The sequence below is a fragment of the Salmo salar genome, chromosome 12, assembly GCF_965601325.2.
Source record: "Salmo salar chromosome 12, fSalSal1, whole genome shotgun sequence".
Lineage (NCBI taxonomy): Eukaryota > Metazoa > Chordata > Actinopteri > Salmoniformes > Salmonidae > Salmo > Salmo salar.
This window is the reverse complement of record NC_138302.1, coordinates 24,638,551-24,657,500: the sequence shown is the minus strand read 5'-3', so window position 1 is coordinate 24,657,500 and position 18,950 is coordinate 24,638,551. Positions and strand designations below refer to the sequence as shown.

At 46.1% G+C, this 18,950-nt stretch overlaps 1 protein-coding gene across 2 annotated transcripts in view; it reads left to right on the top strand.

Moving 5' to 3' along the window:
* LOC106589906 (phospholipid phosphatase-related protein type 5) overlaps positions 1-18,462 on the top strand; it is a 54,361-nt gene extending 35,899 nt beyond the window's left edge. The window contains exons 2-6 of one of the 2 annotated variants that reach the window (XM_045691098.2): positions 11,082-11,202; positions 11,613-11,863; positions 15,342-15,518; positions 16,833-16,989; positions 17,451-18,462. In XM_045691098.2, the coding sequence (XP_045547054.1) occupies positions 11,082-11,202; positions 11,613-11,863; positions 15,342-15,518; positions 16,833-16,989; positions 17,451-17,551 (807 nt within the window). In that variant the 3' untranslated portion in view covers positions 17,552-18,462. Of the gene's footprint in view, positions 1-11,081; positions 11,203-11,612; positions 11,864-15,341; positions 15,519-16,832; positions 16,990-17,442 lie in introns of both variants that reach the window. The other variant, XM_045691097.2, reaches the window with a different exon arrangement.
* The last annotated feature ends 488 nt before the right edge of the window (positions 18,463-18,950 follow it).

The following is an 18,950-nucleotide window of genomic DNA, read 5'->3' as shown; positions in this document are numbered from 1 at the left end:
AGTAGAGAGAATGATTTATTTGAGCTTTTATTTCTTTCATCACATTCCCAGTGGGTCAGAAGTTTACATACACTCAATTAGTATTTGGTAGCATTGCCTTTAAATTGTTTAACTTGGGTCAAACGTTTCGGGTAGCCTTCCACAAGTTTTCCACAATAAGTTGGGCGAATTTTGGCCCATTCCTCCTGACAGAGCTGGTGTAATTGCGTCAGGTTTGTAGGCCTCCTTGTTCGCACACGCTTTTTCAGTTCTGCCCACATTTTCTATGGGATTGAGGTCAGGGCATTGTGATGGCCACTCCAATACTTTGACTTTGTTGTCCTTAAGCCATTTTGCCACAACTTTGGAAGTATGCTTGAGGTCATTGTCCATTTGGAAGACCCATTTGCAACCAAGCTTTAACTTCCTGACTGATGTCTTGAGATGTTGCTTCAGTATGTCCATATAATTTTAATTCCTCATGATGCCATCTATTTTGTGAAGTGCACCAGTCCCTCCTGCAGCAAAGCACCCCCACAACATGATGCTGCCACCCCCGTGCTTCACGGTTGGGATGGTGTTCTTCGGCTTGCAAGCCTCCCCCTTTTTCCTCCAAACATAACGATGGTCATTATGGCCAAAGAGTTCTATTTTTGTTTCATCAGGCCAGAGGACATTTCTCCAAAAAGTACGATCTTTGTCCCCATATGCAGTTGCAAACCGTAGTCTGGCTTTTTTATGGCGGTTTTGGAGCAGTGGCTTCTTCCTTGCTGAGCGGCCTTTCAGGTTATGTTGATATAGGACTTGTTTTAATGTGGATATAGATACTTTTGTACCTGTTTCCTCCAGCATTTTCACAAGGTCCTTTGCTGGAGTTCTGGGATTGATTTTCACTTTTCGCACCAAAGTACGTTCATCTCTAGAAGACAGAACGCGTATCCTCCTGAGCGGTATGACGGCTGCGTGGTCCCATGGTGTTTATACATGCGTACTATTGTTTGTACAGATGAACGTGGTATCTTCAGGAGTTTGGAAATTGCTCCCAAGGATGAACCAGACTTGTGGAGGTCTAAAAAAAAATTCGGAGCTCTTGGCTGATTTCTTTTGATTTTCCCATGATGTCAAGCAAAGAGGCACTGTGTTGGTAGGCCTTGAAATACATCCACTGGTACACCTCCAATTGACTCAAATGATGTAAATTTGCCTATCAGAAGCTTCTATAGCCATGACATCATTTTCTGGAATTTTCCAAGCTGTTTAAAGGCACAGTCAACTTAGTGTATGTAAACTTCTGACCCACTGGAATTGTGATACAGTGAATTATAAGTGAAATAATCTGTCTGTAAACAATTGTTCGAAAAATTACTTGTCATGCACAAAGAAGATGTCCTAACCGACTTGCTAAAACTTTAGTTTGTTAACAAGAAATTTGTGGAGTGGTTGAAAAACTAGTTTTAATAACTCCAACCTAAGTGTATGTTAACTTCTGACTTCAACTGCATGTCATTACAAACGTTGTTATATAGAATTTGTAAGGCACTAACTATATGCATTGGGACCACATCACACACACACACACACACACCACACACACACACACACACACACACACACACACACACACACACACACACACACACACACACACACGCATGTGTATACCGTGAGATGACGATGTGTAACGAACAATAGGGAAATATCAAATCAAAGTTCATTGTTGTCACTTCCATAGATTTGCAGATGTTATTGCAGGTGCAGTGAAATGCTTGTGTTTCTAGCTCCTACAGTGTAATAATACCTAGCAATACAAAACAATACGCACAGAATCCCAAAAAGTACAGGTTTGTGTCAAGAACTGCAGCACTACTGGGTTTTTCACGCTCAACAGTTTCCTGTGTGTATCAAGAATGGTCCACCACCCAAAGGACATCCAGCCAACTTGACACAACTGTGGGAAGCATTGGAGTCAGCATGGACCCCTGTGGAATGCTTTCAACACCTCTAGTCAGAAGCAGTGGCGTAGCACGCAGCCACATACATTTTGTTTAAATGTATTTTATTTGTGTTCTTTTTTTTGGGTGGGTGTGTGCTACGCCACTGCTTATAAGTTGAGTATATCTATAAGAAAAATAACATGAATGATATCCAGCTATGGATTTGGTTTGCTAACTTGCTAGCTAGGTGGCTAGATGTCAAGATCAAGCTTCTAGGTTACAGCAGAGACATTCAATCCCTTCCTGAATCAAGATCCCTGTTGCATAAATTGTTTGGTGCGTTAAAATGTTTTAAATAATAATAATAATAATTTGGGTTGAAATAGCACCCCCTTGTGTGCACTTCCGGTAATACCGTATGCTCCAGTATGGTACAGAAACGGTACGACGGTGTGAATATCTGCATACCGCCTAACCCTACCGCTGTCCATCATCATTATCTGCAAAATCTCTGTATCACTTATTAACTTCTCCCCTCGTCTCTCCAGCATCCATTCTCCTCTTCTATTGTAAACTTCTGTGACTCCTGAAGACGCTCCACTGTTGGACATGACGCTCTTCTGCTCCACTTTCCAACCGTTAGACTTGACACAGCTGCCAGCAGTCACAAGCACGAACACACACACACACACACACACACACACACACACACACACACACACACACACACACACACACACACACACACACACACCACACACACACACACACACACACACACTGATACAGTATACACACACACAGTTCACATATAGACTCTCTCTCACACACACACACGCACACGCACGCACACGCACACGCACGCACACGCACACGCACACACACACTCACACACTGATACAGTATACACACACACAGTTCACACATAGACTCTCTCTCACACACACACACATACACACACACACACACACGCACACACACACACTGATACAGTATACACACACACAGTTCACACATAGACTCTCTCTCTCACACACACACACACACACACACACACACACACACACACACACACACACACACACACACACACACACACACACACACACACACACACACACACACACTGATACAGTATACACACACACAGTTCACACATAGACTCTCTCTCTCACACACACACACACACTTCAAAAGGAAACACAACAATGCGATCCTCTCTGAAGGAAAAGACAGCCAGTATCAGTCATCGTTGTCACCCTCTTCATCTATCCGCTTCTCTCTCACTTTCTTTTTCTCTCTCTGCTACTCTTGAAAGTCAACAGGAAGGAGCAGGTCCATCTTTGATTCATTTGATCTCTTCTAACTAGTGTTTCACATCTCTCTATCAGTCCTCTCTCCACTTCTCATCTTCTGATCTAATGCTCCACGATGGACTCCAGCAGTGTCTTCGAGTGTCACAGACAGCAGAATACCAGTATTTGTAGGTTTTTCTCTTCTGTGAGTGCCAGTGATGTAAACTCATTGTCACCAGTATGTCTAACACAGTCTAAGTTTCTTTAAGAGTGTTTACCTGTTGATAATATCGTGGCAGCAGCAGTTCACATGAATCCACAAAGGGCCTGACATTGCAAACAAACCTCAGTGTGTGTGTGTCTATACGTATTCATGCCCATAGGCCTGTGCAGCGTGTGTGTTTCTGTGTGTATGCCTGGTACTGTGTGTGTGTGTGTGTGTGTGTGTGTGTGTGTGTGTGTGTGTGTGTGTGTGTGTGTGTGTGTGTGTGTGTGTGTGTGTGTGTGTGTGTGTCTGTGTGTGTGTGTGTGTGTGTGTGTGTGTGTGTGTGTGTGTGTGTGTGTGTGTGTGTGTGTGTGTGTGTGTACTTGTGCATGTTAATAATGTAAAGGCTCCTGGTTAGAGGATATGCCATAGCTGACTGTTTCCCCTCCCTGTATACTGCTGTAGTAGAACACTGGTAAAAGTTATCTCACCTGTAAAAAGACACACACACTACAGGCTAACACTGAACACTAACCATCACCACTAACACTAGGTCTAGAGGCTAACACTGAACACTAACCATCACCACTAACACTAGGTCTAGAGGCTAACACTGAACACTAACCATCACCACTAACACTAGGCCTAGAGGCTAACACTGAACACTAACCATCACCACTAACACTAGGTCTAGAGGCTAACACTGAACACTAACCATCACTACTAACACTAGGTCTAGAGGCTAACACTGAACACTAACCATCACTACTAACACTAGGCCTAGAGGCTAACACTTAACACTAACCATCACCACTAACACTAGACCTAGAGGCTAACACTGAACACTAACCATCACCACTAACACTAGGCCTAGAGGCTAACACTGAACACTAACCATCACCACTAACACTAGGCCTAGAGGCTAACACTGAACACTAACCATCACCACTAACACTAGGCCTAGAGGCTAACACTGAACACTAACCATCACCACTAACACTAGGCCTAGAGGCTAACACTGAACACTAACCATCACCACTAACACTAGGCCTAGAGGCTAACACTGAACACTAACCATCACCACTAACACTAGGTCTAGAGGCTAACACTGAACACTAACCATCACTACTAACACTAGGTCTAGAGGCTAACACTGAACACTAACCATCACCACTAACACTAGGCCTAGAGGCTAACACTGAACACTAACCATCACCACTAACACTAGGCCTAGAGGCTAACACTGAACACTAACCATCACCACTAACACTAGGTCTAGAGGCTAACACTGAACACTAACCATCACCACTAACACTAGGCCTAGAGGCTAACACTGAACACTAACCATCACCACTAACACTAGGCCTAGAGGCTAACACTGAACACTAACCATCACCACTAACACTAGGTCTAGAGGCTAACACTGAACACTAACCATCACCACTAACACTAGGTCTAGAGGCTAACACTGAACACTAACCATCACTACTAACACTAGGTCTAGAGGCTAACACTGAACACTAACCATCACTACTAACACTAGGCCTAGAGGCTAACACTGAACACTAACCATCACCACTAACACTAGGTCTAGAGTCTAACACTGAACACTAACCATCACCACTAACACTAGGTCTAGAGGCTAACACTGAACACTAACCATCACCACTAACACTAGGCCTAGAGGCTAACACTGAACACTAACCATCACCACTAACACTAGGCCTAGAGGCTAACACTGAACACTAACCATCACCACTAACACTAGGTCTAGAGGCTAACACTGAACACTAACCATCACCACTAACACTAGGTCTAGAGGCTAACACTGAACACTAACCATCACCACTAACACTAGGCCTAGAGGCTAACACTGAACACTAACCATCACCACTAACACTAGGCCTAGAGGCTAACACTGAACACTAACCATCACCACTAACACTAGGTCTAGAGACTAACACTAAACACTAACCATCACCACTAACACTAGGTCTAGAGGCTAACACTGAACACTAACCATCACCACTAACACTAGGCCTAGAGGCTAACACTGAACACTAACCATCACCACTAACACTAGGCCTAGAGGCTAACACTGAACACTAACCATCACCACTAACACTAGGCCTAGAGGCTAACACTGAACACTAACCATCACCACTAACACTAGGCCTAGAGGCTAACACTGAACACTAACCATCACCACTAACACTAGGTCTAGAGGCTAACACTGAACACTAACCATCACCACTAACACTAGGTCTAGAGGCTAACACTGAACACTAACCATCACCACTAACACTAGGTCTAGAGGCTAACACTGAACACTAACCATCACCACTAACACTAGGTCTAGAGGCTAACACTAAACACTAACCATCACCACTAACACTAGGTCTAGAGGCTAACACTGAACACTAACCATCACTACTAACACTAGGTCTAGAGGCTAACACTGAACACTAACCATCACCACTAACACTAGGTCTAGAGGCTAACACTGAACACTAACCATCACCACTAACACTAGACCTAGAGGCTAACACTGAAACTAACCATCACCACTAACACTAGGTCTAGAGGCTAACACTGAACACTAACCATCACTACTAACACTAGGCCTAGAGGCTAACACTGAACACTAACCATCACTACTAACACTAGGTCTAGAGGCTAACACTGAACACTAACCATAACCACTAACACTAGGCCTAGAGGCTAACACTGAACACTAACCATCACCACTAACACTAGGCCTAGAGGCTAACACTGAACACTAACCATCACCACTAACACTAGGCCTAGAGGCTAACACTGAAACTAACCATCACCACTAACACTAGGCCTAGAGGCTAACACTGAACTGGTGAATGTTCAGTCACTTAACATGTGTTGTGTGTTAATATTGATGAAGAAATGAGGCCTGTGTGAAGTCCATTACAGTCCATTGGGTTGCGATGTTGGTTCTGTTAATTAGGGTTGCCATATTGGGTCGATTTCAAGCCTCGACTCATCTAATGGGTTTCCATTGAGTTGTATTGACGTTTGACGGTACACTATAATCGAGCCTGTGGTGAGATCCTGAGGTTACAGGGTTTTCCTCCAACTGGGCATCCAGTCCCTGTAGGGAATCAGAATCGATATTTGTATTAAAAGGTTCAAATTGCAACAGAGTAGGAGCACAAGAGAGCACAATTACATTACACATCACCTCCACTCCACATCCAAACAAATACACCCCGTGTTCACAAAAGGTTTTACACCATAGCTGTTCTCCATTTACCTCTCTGTTTGAGTCCCATAGCTGCTTTAGGATTCACCCCACATCCCTGCTTCACCACTCACTTCCTCACATCCCTGCTTCACCACTCACTTCCTCACATCCCTGCTTCACCACTCACTTCCTCACATCCCTGCTTCACCATTCACTTCCTCAAATCTCTGCTTCACCATTCACTTCCTCACAGCCCTGCTTCACCACTCACTTCCTCACATCCCTGCTTCACCACTCACTTCCACACATCCCTGCCTCACCACTCACTTCCTCACATCCCTGCTTCACCGCTCACTTCCTCACAACCCTGCTTCAACACTCACTTCCTCACAGCCCTGCTTCACCACTCACTGCCTCACATCCCTGCTTCACCGCTCACTTCCTCACAACCCTGCTTCACCACTCACTTCCTCACATCCCTGCTTCACCGCTCACTTCCTCACAACCCTGCTTCACCACTCACTTCCTCACATCCCTGCTTCACCGCTCACTTCTTCACATCCCTGCTTCACCGCTCACTTCCTCATGCCCCTGCTTCACCACACACACACACACACACACACCTAGCAAACACACTCTCTATCATGGTGGTCATAGTGGGATTTAGCCCAGTGGATCACACAACCGCTGTTTCAACCTCTTCTCGTTAGATCCTCAGTAACACACACACACACACACACACACAACCTCTCATCTGATCACACACACACACACAACCTCTCATCTGATCACACACACACAACCTCTCATCTGATCACACACACACACACACACACACACAAACTCTCATCTGATCACACACACACACACACACACAACCTCTCATCTGATCACACACACACACACACACACACACAACCTCTCATCTGATCACACACACAAACACACACACACACAACCTCTCATCTGATCACACACACACACACACACCACACACACACAATCTCTCATCTGATCACACACACACACACACACAACCTCTCATCTGATCACACACACAAACACACAACCTCTCATCTGATCACACACACAAACACACAACCTCTCATCTGATCACACACACACACACACACAACCTCTCATCTGATCACACACAGACACACACAACCTCTCATCTGATCACACACAAACACACAACCTCTCATCTGATCACACACACACACACAACCTCTCATCTGATCACACACACACACAACCTCTCATCTGATCACACACACAAACACACAACCTCTCATCTGATCACACACACACACACAACCTCTCATCTGATCACACACAGACACACACAACCTCTCATCTGATCACACACAAACACACAACCTCTCATCTGATCACACACACACACACAACCTCTCATCTGATCACACACACACACAACCTCTCATCTGATCACACACAAACACACAACCTCTCATCTGATCACACACACAAACACACAACCTCTCATCTGATCACACACAAACACACAACCTCTCATCTGATCACACACACACACACACACACACACACACACACACACACACACACACACACACACACACACACACACACACACAACCTCTCATCTGATCACACACACAATCTCTCATCTGATCACACACACACAACCTCTCATCTGATCACACACACACACACACAACCTCTCATCTGATCACACACACACACACAACCTCTCATCTGATCACACACACACACACACAACCTCTCATCTGATCACACACACAAACTCTCATCTGATCACACACACACACACACACACACACACACACACAACCTCTCATCTGATCCCACACACACACACACACACACACACACACACACACACACACACACACACACACACAACCTCTCATCTGATCACACACACACACACAACCTCTCATCTGATCACACACACACACAACCTCTCATCTGATCACACACACACACAACCTCTCATCTGATATCACACACAAACACACAACCTCTCATCTGATATCACACACACAAACACACAACCTCTCATCTGATCTCTCACACACACACACACACACACACAACCTCTCATTTGATCACACACACACAACCTCTCATCTGATCACACACACACACACACAACCTCTCATCTGATATCACACACACATTCACACGCACACACACACAAACACAACAATTGCTCATCTGATCACACACACACACACACACACACACACACACACACACACACACACACACACCTCTCATTTGATCACACACACACACACACCCACACACACACAAACACAACAACCTCTCATTTGATCACACACACACACACACCCACACACACACACACAAACACAACAACCTCTCATCTGATCACACACACACAAACAACCTCTCATTTGATCACACACACAGACACACACAGACACACACACACACACACACACACACACACACACACACACACACACACACACACACACACAACCTCTCATCTGATCACACACACACACACACACACACAACCTCTCATCTGATCACACACACACACACACACACACACACATACACACACACACACACACACACAAACACAACAATTGCTCATCTGATCACACACACACACACAACCTCTCATTTGATCACACACACACACACACACACACACACACACACACACACACACACACACACACACACACACACACACACACACCTCTCATCTGATCACACCACACACACACACACACACACACACACACACACACACACAACCTCTCATCTGATCACACACAACCTCTCATTTGATCACAGACACACAACCTCTAATTTGATCACACACACACACACACACACACACACACACACACACACACACACACACACACACACACACACACACACACACACACACACACAGAGACCTCCCCTTTGACACAGATTCACACATACTCACACTCAAGCCCTTTGTCTCCCTAACCCCTGTTAGATCCTCCATACAGCTCTGATCAGAATACTGCTGAGCCCCTACGATGATCACAGGACCCTTTGACAGAGAGAGACCGATGATGTAGGGTAGATGATCATGCAATATGCATGGTGCGGTAGGAGCGTGGGATGCTGAAACGCTACATATAGCTAAATCTCACCGCATACTGAACACTATTAGAAAACAAGGTGCTATCTAGACTCTAAAAGGGTTCTTTGGCTGTCCCCATAGGAGAACCCTTTGAATAAACTTTTTTGGTTCCAGGTAGAACCCCTTTTGGTTCCAGGTAGAACTATTTTGGGTTCCATGTAGAGCCCTCTGTGTAAAGGGTTCTACATGGCAGATTATGTGTTTAGATCAGTATATAATGATATTTAATTGAAGTACAGCATTCATCCAGGCTTTTGAGGGAGAGAGAGGGAGAGGGAGAGATAGAGGGAGAGAGAGGTGGAGAGAGAGAGACAGATTATGTGTTTAGATCAGTATGTAATCAGATTTAGTTGAACTACAGCATTCATCCAGGCTTTTGAGGGAGAGAGAGGGAGAGAGGGGGAGAGGGAGAGAGAGAGGGAGAGAGAGGGGGAGAGGGAGAGAGAGGGGGAGAGAGAGAGAGGGAGAGGGAGAGAGACAGATTATGTGTTTTGATCAGTATGTAATCAGATTTAATTGAACTACAGCATTCATCCAGGCTTTTGAGGGAGAGGGAGAGAGAGGGGGAGAGGGAGAGAGAGGGGGAGAGAGAGAGAGGGAGAGAGAGAGAGACAGATTATGTGTTTAGATCAGTATGTAATCAGATTTAATTGAACTACAGCATTCATCCAGGCTTTTGAAAAATGTATCTAAAGAGTTTGGGAATCCCTGAAAAGAGTGTTCTCTGATGCTAGATACTGTTGCTTCTATCTGAAAAACATCGTTCTCGCTCTTGCACAGCTCTCACATTACTTCAGATAGTCTGACATCACAAGGGAAGGATCAAGGATCCTACAAAGCCCTACACCTCTCCTCCTCTCCTCTTGTCTCCTCCCGTCTCCTCCCCTCACTTCTCCTCTGCTATTCACGACAGCCAAGCCTTCAAGTGTGACTCTCACACTCTGACAGATGATTAGAAGACCCAGACCTCTGCCACTACATGGCCCACACACACACACACACGCACGCACGCACGCACGCACATACGTACGTAAAGTTGTAACAGAATGGAATACTTCCATTTGTTGTACTGTTAATAGTGTATGACTACATAGGTTACTGTGGCTGGCTGAAACTAGCCATAAATAATGCCATATACAAGAACTGAGTATACTGTGAACAAATACAGGAGACCATTCTTAACTAGTGGGTTTGGATTTGCTCGTAGCTCTTTCGGTGTTTTACACTAACCTCTCTGCCGTTCTCTCTGTCCGTCTGTCCATCCGTCCATCTGTCCGTCTGTCTGTAGATTCTGATTGGAGAGGTGACAACGTTCTTTGTGAAAGCGGAGGGGGCTCAGGAGAAGACCATTGTGACGGCTGACTGCTGTTACTTCAACCCCCTCCTCCGCAGGATAGTACGCTTCCTGGGTGAGCCTCGCCTATAGGTCCCACTGTACATGATTCATAACATTATACCCTGATGAAGACAGCTTGGCTGTGGAAACGTTGGATATTACATTTTTGCATCTGAGCTCCTAGAGTATTTTCAAGTTTTCTACTCCGCCAGCCAGCACCTCGCCTTAATAGGTGTGCGTTTCTTTTTCCTCTAGATCCCACTGTACATTAGACCATATTGAACCTGGTGTATATTGGGCATGCTGCCTCACTACTGTCATTCAGCATAGAATTAAAGGTTTTATCTCTCTCTGCCCTCTCGTCTGTCTCTCTATTTCTCCCTTCTCCTCTCCCTCTCTTCCTATCCCTCTCTCTCTCCTCCCCCATCCTCTCCCCTCACCCTCCACCTCCTCCACCCCCCTTCTCCTCCTCCACCCCCTCAGGCGTCTACTCCTTTGGCCTCTTCGCCACCACCATCTTCGCCAACGCAGGCCAGGTGGTGACAGGAAACCAGACCCCTCACTTCCTGTCTGCCTGCCGCCCCAACTACACAGTCTTGGGCTGCCAGTCCCCCATGCAGTACATCACAGAGCGTCGCGCCTGCACCGGGAACCCCTACCTGGTGGCGTCCGCACGCAAGTCCTTCCCCTCCAAGGACGCGGCCCTCAGCATCTACTCTGCTGTCTACACAGTGGTATGAACTAGGGGGATGTTAGAGGGGAAGGAATAAAGTGTGACACCGGGAATAATAGATATGTTTTCTGATATCAGTGTTTTGAAGTGTGAATCAAATCAAATCAAATTTATTTATATAGCCCTTCTTACATCAGCTGATATCTCAAAGTGCTGTACAGAAACCCAGCCTAAAACCCCAAACAGCAAGCAATGCAGGTGTAGAAGCACGGTGGCTAGGAAAAACTCCCTAGAAAGGCCAGAACCTAGGAAGAAACCTAGAGAGGAACCAGACTATGAGGGGTGGCCAGTCCTCTTCTGGCTGTGCCGGGTGGAGATTATAACAGAACATGGCCAAGATGTTCAAATGTTCATAAATGACCAGCATGGTCAAATAATAATATTCACAGTTGTCGAGGGTGTAACAAGTCAGCACCTCAAGAGTAAATGTCAGTTGGCTTTTCATAGCCGATCATTGAGAGTATCTCTACCGCTCCTGCTGTCTCTAGAGAGTTGAAAACAGCAGGTCTGGGACAGGTAGCACGTCCGGTGAACAGGTCAGGGTTCCATAGCCGCAGGCAGAACAGTTGAAACTGGAGCAGCAGCACGGCCAGGTGGACTGGGGACAGCAAGGAGTCATCATGTCAGGTAGTCCTGAGGCATGGTCCTAGGGCTCAGGTCCTCCGAGAGAGAAAGAGAGAAAGAGAGAATTAGCGAGAGCATACTTAAATTCACACAGGACACCGGATAAGACAGGAGATATACTCCAGATATAACCGACTGACCCTAGCCCCCCGACACATAAACTACTGCAGCATAAATACTGGAGGCTGAGACAGGAGGGGTCAGGAGACACTGTGACCCCATCCAACAATACCCCCGGACAGGGCCAAACAGGAAGGATATAACCCCACCCACTTTGCCAAAGCACAGCCCCCACACCACTAGAGGGATATCTTCAACCACCAACTTACCATCCTGAGACAAGGCCGAGTATAGCCCACAAAGATCTCCGCCACGGCACAACCCAAGGGGGGGCACCAAGCCAGACAGGAAGACCACATCAGTGACTCAACCCACTCAAGTGACGCACCCCTCCTAGGGACGGTATGGAAGAACACCAATAAGCCAGTGACTCAGCCCCTGTAATAGGGTTAGAGGCAGAGAATCCCAGTGGAGAGAGAGGAACCGGCCAGGCAGAGACAGCAAGGGCGGTTCGTTGCTCCAGAGCCTTTCCGTTCACCTTCACACTCCTGGGCCAGACTACACTCAATCATAGGACCCACTGAAGAGATGAGTCTTCAGTAAAGACTTAAAAACCTCTTACATCTAGACGTTCCGCTAGCGGAACACCGCTCCAATATCCAATGATAGGGCGTGGCGCGAAATACAAACTACTCGAAAATCCAAAAACTTCCATTTTTCAAACATATGACTATTTTACACCATTTTAAAGACAAGACTCTCCTTTATCTAACCACACTGTCCGATTTCAAAAAGGCTTTACAACGAAAGCAAAACATTAGATTATGTCAGGAGAGTACCCAGACAGAAATAATCAGACACCCATTTTTCAAGCTAGCATATAATGTCACAAAAACCAAAACCACAGCTAAATGCAGCACTAACCTTTGATGATCTTCATCAGATGACACTCCTAGGACATTATGTTTTCAATACATGCATGTTTTGTTCAATCAAGTTCATATTTATATCAAAAACCAGCTTTTTACATTAGCATGTGACGTTCAGAACTAGCATTCCCACCGAACACTTCCGGTGAATTTACTAAATTACTCACGATAAACGTTCACAAAAAACATAACAATTATTTTAAGAATTATAGATACAGAACTCCTTTATGCAATCGCGGTGTCCGATTTTAAAATAGCTTTTCGGTGAAAGCACATTTTGCAATATTCTGAGTAGATAGCCCGGCCATCACAGGCTAGCTATTTTGACACCCACCAAGTTTGGTACTCACCAAACTGAGATTTACTATAAGAAAAATTGGATTACCTTTGCTGTTCTTCGTCAGAATGCACTCCCAGGACTTCTACTTCAACAACAAATGTTGGTTTGGTTCCAAATAATCCATAGTTATATCCAAATAGCGGCGTTTTGTTCGTGCGTTCAAGACACTATCCGAAGGGTAACGAAGGGCGACGCGCCGGCGCACGCCCGTCTCATTGTTCTCAGATCGACCACTATCCAAATGCGCTACTGTTTTTCAGCCAGAGACTGCAGAGTCATCATTCAACGTTCTGGCGCCTTCTGAGAGCCTATGGGAGCCTTAGAAAGTGTCACGTTACAGCAGAGATCCTCTGTTTTGGATAGAGATGACAAAGAAGGCCAAGAAATGGTCAGACAGGGTACTTCCTGTACAGAATCTTCTCAGGTTTTGGCCTGCCATTTGAGTTCTGTTATACTCACAGACACCATTCAAACAGTTTTAGAAACCTTTGAGTGTTTTCTATCCAAAGCTACTAATTATATGCATATTCTAGTTTCTGGGCAGGAGTAATAACCAGATTAAATCGGGTACGTTTTTTATCCGGCCGTGAAAATACTGCCCCCTATCCATAACAAGTTAAAGGTTGAGACCGAGTCTGCATCTCTCACATGGGTAGGCAGACTATTCCATAAAAATGGAGCTCTATAGGAGAAAGCCCTGCCTCCAGCTGTTTGCTTAGAAATTCTAGGGACAATTAGGAGCCCTGCGTCTTGTGACCGTAGCGTACGTGTAGGTATGTACGGCAGGACCAAATCGAAAAGATAAGTAGGAGCAAGCCCATGTAATGCTTTGTAGGTTAGCAGTAAAACCTTGTATGTTTCCGTACATTTCTATGTGCTTATGTTGAGATAGAGGGTATATCTAGAATTTATATATCTGTGTGTGCTTCTGTGGAGGTGCTGTATATCTAGACTCTATAGCTCTGTCTGCTTCTGTGGAGGTACTGTATATTTAGACTTGTATATCTGTGTGTATGTCTGTGGAGGTATATCTAAACTCCATAGCTCTGTGTGTGCTTCTGTGGAGTTACTGTATATCTAGACTGTATAGCTCTGTGTGTACTTCTGTGGAGGTACTGTATATTTAGACTTTATAGCTCTGTGTGTGCTTCTGTGTGTGCTTCTGTGGAGTTACTGTATATCTAGACTGTATAGCTCTGTGTGTACTTCTGTGGAGGTACTGTATATTTAGACTTTATAGCTCTGTGTGTGCTTCTGTGTGTGCTTCTGTGGAGGTACTGTATATCTAGAATGTATAGCTTTGTGTGTGCTTCTGTGGAGGTACTGTATATCTAGAATGTATAGCTCTGTGTGTGCTTCTGTGGAGGTACTGCATATCTAGCCTTTATAGCTCTGTGTTCACTTCTGTGGAGGTACTGTATATCTAGACTTTATATCTCTGCTTGCATCTTAACCTCCACCTCTGTGTGTGTGTGTCTGCAGAGTAGCTTTTAAAGGAACTATTCCTTTCTGTGTGTGTGTTTCAGATGTACGTGACGCTGGTGTTCCGTACAAAGGGCACCCGGCTGACCAAGCCCACCCTGTGTCTGACCCTCCTGTCCCTGGCTGTGCTGGTGGGGGTGGTGAGGGTTACGGAGTACAGGAACCATTGGGGTGACGTCCTGGCTGGATACCTGACCGGAGGTGCCATCGCTGCCTTCCTGGTGAGGGGACTGGGGAAGTGGTAGAAATGGGGGTAGGGGTGGAGGGTAGGGGTGGAGGGTAGGGGTGGCAGGTAGGGGTGGTGGATAGGGGTGGCGGGTAGGGGTGGTGGGTAGAAGTGGGGGTAGGGGTGGTGGGTAGGGGTGATGGGTAAGGGTGGGTAACGTCCTGGTTGGATACCTGACCGGAGGGGCCATCGCTGTCTTCCTAGTGAAGGGACTGGGGGAGTAGAGGTAGGGATGAAGGCTAGATGGGGAGATGGGGTAATGGTAGGTGTAGGGGTGGGGGTGGGGATGAAGGCTACATGGGGAGATGGGGTAATGGTGGGTGTAGGGGTGGGTGTAGGGGTGGGGATGAAGGCTAGATGGGGAGATGGGGTAATGGTGGGTGTAGGGGTGGGGATGAAGGCTACATGGGGAGATGGGGGTAATGGTGGGTGTAGGGGTGGGGATGAAGGCTACATGGGGAGATGGGGGTAATGGTGGGTGTAGGGGTGGGGATGAAGGCGTGGGGGAATGGTGGGTGTAGGGGTGGGGATGAAGGCTAGATGGGGAGATGGGGGTAATGGTGGGTGTAGAGGTAGGGATGAAGGCTAGATGGAGATGGGGGTAATGGTGGGTGTAGGGGTGGGGATGAAGGCTACATGGGGAGATGGGGGTAATGGTGGGTGTAGGGGTGGGGATGAAGGCTAGATGGGGAGATGGGGGTAATGGTGGGTGTACGGGTGGGGATGAAGGCTACATGGGGAGATGGGGGTAATGGTGGGTGTACGGGTGGGGATGAAGGCTACATGGGGAGATGGGGGTAATGGTGGGTGTAGGGGTGGGGATGAAGGCTAGATGGGGAGATGGGGGTAATGGTAGGTGTAGGGGTGGGGATGAAGGCTACATGGGGAGATGGGGGTAATGGTGGGTGTAGAGGTAGGGATGAAGGCTAGATGGGGAGATGGGGGTAATGGTGGGTGTAGGGGTGGGGATGAAGGCTAGATGGGGAGATGGGGGTAATGGTGGGTGTACGGGTGGGGATGAAGGCTAGATGGGGAGATGGGGGAAATGGTGGGTGTACGGGTGGGGATGGGGACATTGGGGATTTTGTGCATTACCCATTCAGTTTCAAGTTAGAGCTGCAATGTTTCAATTTACATCACTTTAAATAACTTGACTTTGGCAGCACATTTTTACAGACTCTCTCTCTCTCTCTCTCTCCTACTCTCTCTTTCCTTCTCTCCCTACCCCTTCTCTCTACATCTATCGCTCTCATTCTCTCTCTCTGTCTGTCTTTCCATCCCTCTTTCAAACTCCACCTCTCTCTACCAGGTGACATGTGTGATCAACAACTTCCAGCAGACGGCGTCAGCCCTGCCCCCGCTGCCCCCCCAGCGCCCTCAGCCCCCCCACGGCATGCCGCTGTCCACCCTACCTCGCGTGGAGAGTCCACTTGAAAAGTTAAGTTGCCCTCAGGTAAGGGCTGGGGGTCACAGGGGAAAGTGTTCTCATAAAATGAGCCGTCCTCAAATCTCTTGTAAATATGAATTCAAATATGAATGTGAATTCAATCAATTCATTCGTTCATATTCATTCTTACAAGAAGGGTATTTTTTTATGGGTCTCTTTAGTTTATTGGTTTGGTTGTTACATGTGTTCTCTCGCCTGGTTAACCCTCATATCCCTTATGATTAACCGGGAGAAATCAAGTTAAAATAGATTATACTGTTCAATAATAATATCCTCCCCTTTTCCAGCTTTATGAAACCCGATCTGTCTAAACCTTGTCCCATCCCCTCCCAACACAGACCTATACCTCTTTAAATCTTCCAATCCTATTTGTATTATTTCCCTCTGTCACCCTGTACTTCTAATTCTTTAACACATTCCTATCCTTCTTGCCTCCTGACCTTGTTCTCTCCTTCTCTCTCCCCTCCCCCAGGTTCCAAGACTTCCATACACTGAGATCACATGACCATCAGCCATACCTGTGCCCCGCCCCTCCCGATGTGCTCCTCCCCTCGCGGCGCTTCATCTCCAGCGAAGTCTAGACCTGCCCTCCGTCTCCGAGCACCACGCCCCCTGCCCCGCCCACCCTGAGGGGCGGCCCCCTCTCCGGCGCTCGTTCTCCACCCAGGTCTAGAACATGGAACCTAGAACCTAAATCACCCAGATCCAACCTCAAAACAACCTTACCTGGGCGGGACTACCTGGACTTGTCCAATAAGAAAGGCTTGTTTTTGTTTTCCGTTGCAAAACATTTTGCTACGGTGTGCAGTAACGAATATGACCCTGAAGTAGGTAGAAGTTTACCCTAACCATTAATACATGGTCAAATATCTTGTCATCCTTGTATGGTTAGGGTTGGGGGTAAGGGGAATCTGATCCTAGATCTGTGGTTAGTCTCAATCACCATGGAGACAACCCAGGCCATGGCCATGGTAACCGGCTAAGTCCTCTGTGGGCTAAACGGATTTGATCGGATATGGCGTCCTTTCCCTCTGTCTGTCTCGACCTAGTTCATCAAAAGTATTTTTTTGCCTCCTACTCTTTAGATTTTTTCCCAAGATAACCCAGTGGTGTACAAATACAAGCTCACCAAAGCCAAGACTACTAAGAGCTGTGGAAGCAATTACAGTACCTTTTCCTTCGTCACAGTTCTATTGTTTTGTCTCCACTTCTCCTTTTGGGTCTCCTCCTTTTCTTCTTCTACTACTCTACTTTAATGTACAGACAGAGAACACTAAACAGTGGTTGAACGACACAGAAAGAAGGGCACGGTGGATAAAAATGTTAAAAACACAGTGGAAAGATGAGATCAATATACAGTACCAGTCAAACGTTTGGACACACCTACTCATTCAAGGGGTTCTCTTTATTTTTACTATTTTCTACATTGTAGAATAATAGTGAAGACATCAAAACTATAAAATATCACACATGGAATCATGTCGTAACCCAAAAAGTTTTAAACAAATCAAAATATATTTTATATTTGAGATTCTTCAAAGTAGCCACCATTTACCTTGATGACAGCTTTGCACACTCTTGGCATTCTCTAAACCAGCTTCACCTGGAATGCATTTCCAACAATCTTGAAGGAGTTCCTACATACGCTGAGCACATGTTGGCTGCTTTTTACTTCACTCTGCTGTCCAACTCATCCCAAACTATCTCCTTCTTGGTCAAATAGGCCTTACACAGCCTGGAGGTGTGTTGGGTCATTGTCCTGTTGAAAATCAGCAATGGCGTATTGCTACAGAATGCTGTGGTAGCCATGCTGGTTAAGTGTGTGCGTTTCACGAGACACGGCGGTTGGAACCAAAAATCTCAAATTTGGACTCATCAGACCAAAGGACAGATTTCCACCGGTCTAATGTCTATTGCTCATATTTCTTGGCCCAATCAAGTCTCTTCTTCTTATTGGTGTCCTTTAGTAGTGGTTTCTTT